The sequence below is a fragment of the Perkinsus marinus genome (assembly GCF_000006405.1).
Source record: "Perkinsus marinus ATCC 50983 genomic scaffold scf_1104296962706, whole genome shotgun sequence".
NCBI classification, from domain to species: Eukaryota; Perkinsozoa; order Perkinsida; family Perkinsidae; genus Perkinsus; species Perkinsus marinus.
Genome location: NW_003205363.1, coordinates 38,342 through 43,398, shown reverse-complemented (window position 1 = coordinate 43,398; position 5,057 = coordinate 38,342). Strand labels below are relative to the sequence as shown.

The 5,057-nt window shown below is 48.4% G+C and overlaps 4 protein-coding genes across 4 annotated transcripts in view; 1 reads left to right on the top strand and 3 right to left on the bottom strand.

Moving 5' to 3' along the window:
• Pmar_PMAR017937 (hypothetical protein) overlaps nucleotides 1-359 on the bottom strand; it is a gene marked incomplete at both ends in the record, with an annotated part of 1,759 nt that extends 1,400 nt beyond the window's left edge. The window contains one exon of the mRNA XM_002771672.1: nucleotides 12-359. Within this exon, the coding sequence (XP_002771718.1) occupies nucleotides 12-359 (348 nt within the window). The remainder of the gene's footprint in view (nucleotides 1-11) is intronic.
• Nucleotides 360-1,293: 934 nt separating this feature from the next.
• On the bottom strand, nucleotides 1,294-1,450 carry Pmar_PMAR017936 (hypothetical protein; the record flags this gene model as incomplete). The annotated part of the gene is made up of 1 exon (XM_002771671.1): nucleotides 1,294-1,450. A coding segment is annotated over one exon (157 nt), but the record flags the coding sequence as incomplete, so codon positions are not given.
• Nucleotides 1,451-1,595: 145 nt separating this feature from the next.
• Nucleotides 1,596-3,747, bottom strand: Pmar_PMAR017935 (malate dehydrogenase, putative; the record flags this gene model as incomplete). The annotated part of the gene is made up of 8 exons (XM_002771670.1): nucleotides 1,596-1,858; nucleotides 1,906-1,995; nucleotides 2,166-2,295; nucleotides 2,347-2,437; nucleotides 2,781-2,979; nucleotides 3,164-3,314; nucleotides 3,363-3,548; nucleotides 3,597-3,747. 8 exons carry the CDS (start codon nucleotides 3,745-3,747, stop codon nucleotides 1,777-1,779), a joined length of 1,080 nt encoding a protein of 359 aa, XP_002771716.1. The 3' UTR covers nucleotides 1,596-1,776.
• Nucleotides 3,748-4,232: 485 nt separating this feature from the next.
• Nucleotides 4,233-4,870, top strand: Pmar_PMAR017934 (Transposable element Tc3 transposase, putative; the record flags this gene model as incomplete). Its single annotated transcript, XM_002771669.1, has 2 exons — nucleotides 4,233-4,499; nucleotides 4,526-4,870. The coding sequence occupies 2 exons, from the start codon at nucleotides 4,233-4,235 to the stop codon at nucleotides 4,868-4,870; spliced, it is 612 nt and encodes a 203-aa protein (XP_002771715.1).
• Nucleotides 4,871-5,057: the final 187 nt, after the last annotated feature.

Sequence of the window (5,057 nt, the reverse complement as noted above, 5' to 3'; positions counted from 1 at the left end):
ATGCTGCCTACCTCTCCACAAACAAGTCCAATCCGCAGAGAATCGCTGAGAGGTGGGTCCGGCAGCCGCTGCAAATCGGTCAATAAATCCTCTATCCCGCATGGCCCGCCCAAGTCACATTCTAACCCTTCTTGGTCATCGTTTCGATTTTCCTCTTTTTCCATCAGAATTTTCCGTCGAGCTTCCGCCTCTTCACGCAGTTTTTTCGCCTGCGCTAAAGGATCCATCTGCCCAGGAAAAAGCGGGATATGCGTTCCCTCCACGTCTGGCGGCAAGTCTTCAATTTTCTCGCTGTTGTTCGCCTTTTTCTTCCCCCGTAAAACCTCAGCATCCTCGCAAGCAGCGTTCCGAGCGGACATCCATCGAGAACGCATAGAATCCAAATGGGCACGCTGCGCGAAAATTCGCTCCCGCTCTGTGTACCTGATCTGAACTATGACATTCACAAACAAATCTCAACAGGGCCACTCTTGAGCACATTGAATATCAATATACTATATCTGCAGTTGTGCACTCATAGAGTTTCAACCATAATTGCAGTACGAGTCGAATTCATGTGGCACGGAAAAAAACAATGATGTTATTCTCCGAGATTAATAAGAATCAATCTGCATATATATCACATAAACAATGTGAACATTGCCATCAACATATGAAAATGTGATAAAAGTAACCTTTCGAGATTGTGATAGCGAATTGGAAACATATTGAATTGGCATGCACTGTTAACTAGGCACCACCATCCTTATTACAGAGTATGCCAAGCCGATGGGCACTTCTTCTCCATCTGAGCTGGGTTCCGCTTCCCAGAAAATCCCCCAACTTGAATGAGCTGCCATGGGAAAACCAAATGCCGCCATTGCATCCTCCGCTCCGTCGCAATACGCAGACGATCGATCGGGACCAGACGGACATCTGCCGCAAATGAAAATTCGAAGCTCTCTCTCGCACCCCATAGACTTACTGGGCAAAGCCTCTCGAAGTTGAAAACCGATCGCCTCCAGCCGGTCGCTAGAGTCCAAAAAAGTCGGCTCCCGATCAGGTCTCGATCGCCACTCATCGAAATCTGACCAGCATTTCCAGAATGATTCTAATAGTCCACTATCAGACGATCTCATACACCAAACGATAGATCCTGACTCGGAAATTTCTCACCGAACGAAAATACGAACTCAATATCGCGCTCTATTCACCCCTGAGGAAAGAAGGTCCTCGTCACTCAGAAACTAAAGCGTCGAAGTTTAAGTGAGACAAACTTCTCCAAGTAATTTCTCTAGTCCGAGTCCTCATTACCTTCTGCCGTTAACCTGAACGACTTTGAATCCGCCTCCAAGTACACAACCTGTGGTCTGAAGACCTTCAACACCTCCAATGCGGCATCAGATGTCTTCCGATTGCCGTGAACAACTCCGACCACCCGTCCGAGTGCCCTACGGCCCTTCGGAGGCATTACCAGGAGGACACCAAAAACAACCCGCCTACCGTAACTCCTCCAACTTTCAATATTCGCTACCACCGACGCCTCCTCAACTCCACAACCCAGCGACCAAAAACCCGTCTATTGACTTCCCTATACAGCGCAACACAGCAGCGTACATCATCATCATCATCATCTGCGACATTACGATGATATACATACGTTACGTTGATCGTCATCGTCGTCGAATAGGGGTAGTAATAGTCACACATTGCATAATAGAGTATAGAATAGCGGTAAACCTTAATGACCGTCAACTCCGGTCTTCGCGGTGCAAATGTCTTCTCGTACGGAAACTTTTACCATCCCATCAAGTTGCGAACCATATCACGTTCGGCTTTCAACTCTTGTATGTTACGCTGGAGCATCGAATATCCGAACCTGAAAGTCCTCTATCGGAAGACAGCACAAGCAGGCATCAATTTTACTCGGTCATTTCCAGGCCGCCAACTTTGGTCCAACTCTCACCATCGGTGATGACGGGGAAGGAGAAACACAGATCAGTATCAACACCATACCTACATGCGGCAAGCTGTATAGCAACAGGAAGTAAACTGGGCATTGGCACATTTTCAAGAGAGACGAAACCGACAGGAAAAAAGTGAGCTCCCTTGCTAGAGCACGAGCTCAGACTAACATCGAGGTGATTCGACTGCACAGTGGCTTTACTGACAAATTGGCGACTTACGAGTCAATCGCATAGCTCTCCTTATTCTTCCCAATGACAGCCATAGACACCCACTTATTGTCGGACCCCAGTGCCCAGTCGCGCATTTGGTCAACGCACGACATAGCCGCCGATGGAGCAGAGGACTTGCCTGAACAGACGCACCACATACCCGAGGAAACACACTGTACAGACAACCTACCAGCAGCTTCGATGATCTCCTTTCCTCTTTGCTGAACACGAGTCATGAACTCATTCTTGATCCAGTCAGGGTGAGGGACAAGATCCTTAATCTGAGGGGAAAAAACGAAATACCATCATCATGAGTTCGCCATCACAAATTTTTGATGTTAATGATGATCAGATGATATCTGTTGAGCTCCTAAAATCAGACCATGTGCAACTCACTCCATGTTATTATTTGAGTTTCACCCTTCACATGAAAAACACTAATGAGAAACATATCTCACATTTCACTTTGCCGAAACCAGTTCTTTTTCGATCGCGGAAAAATATATGTCCTATAATTTGCAGGGAGTATTACACCACTTCCAGTGAAACGAGTGGAGCTCCATCATTATTCTAATCATTCTAATCCAGCTATAATGGGAATGCCGCGACAAGCTCGAAGCTCACCTTCCTCCCTCTGACGGTAGCATGGTTGACATCGGGATACATATTTGGGGAGTGATTACCCCAAATGACGAAGTTGTCAATATGAGTCGGATGAACGTCCAGTCCCTCATGATGACCATTGATGCAATGAGCGAGTTGGACCAGACCTCTGTTGTGATCAAGGCGAGTCATCGCTGTGAAGTTCTCAGCCGGGACGTGCCTGAAACACACACGTACACCAGGGGCCTCGCACCCAGCGTTAAATGAATCAATAACGACTCATAGCCTTCTTTAATCTATCGAATGCCATCCGTACATACGACTTTGGAAAGATATGTGTAACGGTGAGGGATCACAGCAATTCGCAAGCCGATACGACCATGGATTTGCTGCTGAAAACTCACTTGGAATTGGAGGCAGCAATGAGAGCGTTCGTGTTGGCAGGATTGCCGACCACCACAACTTTGCAATTCCTATTAGCAACTTCACCAAGAATCGAACCCTCCTGTTTGAATAAAGCTCCTGATACTTGCAACAGGTCCGATCGCTCCATACCTACTATGAACCTATCGATCATGCACCAACGACGATTCCCGCACATACCGGCCTGACGTGGCGGCGAGCCGACCAAACAGGCGTAGTCAGCATCGCCAAAAGCCTCCTCGTAATTATCAGTTGCGACCACCTTAGCGAGAAGCGGGGCACAGGTATCTTCCAACTCGAGCACCAGACCACGCAGAGCTTCGCGGTCTCTAGAATATAGGTGGAGGATTACAGGTTGATTCACACCTAAAACATATCATACTACGCACAGCGAAGATTCTCCATCGCTACTACCAAGCATATCGCCCATAGCAATCCTGAATGCCAAATTGGTACCGACGGAACCTCGAGCTCCCGTAATGGCGACCCTGGCTGGCGGAAAAGTCCGGAACTTCATTTTGTGGAAGCCGGCAGCAGCAGCAGCAACTGTTTGAAGTCTGGGCATGCAGCGTGTAAGCATGCTTGGAGTGGTGGTGAAATGATAAGGTGGAAAAGTGTGAACTACATTGATACGCATAACCGCTCACCAGCCCAATCAGGCCAGAGCTGAGCGACACCTGACTGTAGACATTTGTACGCAGCTGTTGAGTCCTCCCCGTCGTGTAAACACCCTTAGAGAGGAACAGACCCTGTTACTCTACGCGACATTTCACAAGCATCCAAGCGTCACAGGTGAACAGCGTTGCACTGTGAACATTTTTATAAGGAGCGTATTTTTTTCTTAGGCAAATTCAAAAAATCTGTGTTTCTCGTTAACGAATAAGAGTTTTGAGCAGAAACTTTAACAGGATATACTTATTATCATCATACATCACATGTTGAGTCGAAACGGTCATGTTCGGAACGGTTACTGATATATCATGGCGAGCGAAATAATCACCCCCGCGAACCGTGCAGATTCCTTAGGCAACACAACTTGATCTCCTTATTATGCCACAGAAATCGCTTCTAACCGACACCGAGAAAGCCGTCGTAGTTAATAGGCTTGCTGAAGGGGCTAAGAGCGTCGAAGTTGCGAAGGAGCTTGGAAGGGACCACCGTACTATCAAGAAGTACCTGGAGGACCCTTCTAAGGTGTACCAGAGGAGAGGTGGGCCGTACGAGAAGTCTGTTACGCCACGGGAGAAGAGAAAACTCAAGAGAGAGATGGCTAGAACTCCATTAGCCACCAGTAAGGAGTTGTTTGACGCGGCGGGGGTGAGTAAAGGGAGCAAAAGCACCAGGTGCAAGGTGCTGAAGAGCATAGGGAAGGTCTTGAAAGCCAACCCCAGGCCTTCCTTGACGAAAAGTTTTCGTCGAAAACCCATAAGGAGAAAAGGGTGCGATGGGCGAAGGATAACATGAAGACGGATTTCTCGAAGGTGCTGTGGACGGACGAGTCACGAGCGACGCTGGACGGCCCCGATGGGTGGGTCCGAGGGTGGATTATGGATCGTACCGCTTGTCCGAGCCGATCCAAGCGTCAACAGGGAGGAGGTGGCGTCATGATTTGGGCCGGAATCATCGAAGGGAAGGTCGTCGGTCCCGTGAGAGTCCAACAAGGAGTGAAGATGAACTCGCAAGAGTGAGATAGAGCCTACGGCTGGGATGATGCAGTAGTGAGCCACGCAGGTACACTAAACTTCTCGACCAGTGCTTCTTCCCATGGTATCGGAAGCTCGGGAGGGTGGCCAAGCGTGACCTGATATTCATGCAAGACAATGCCCCCTCCCATGCCAGCAAGTTTACCAAGGACTACCTCGAGAAGAAAGGATT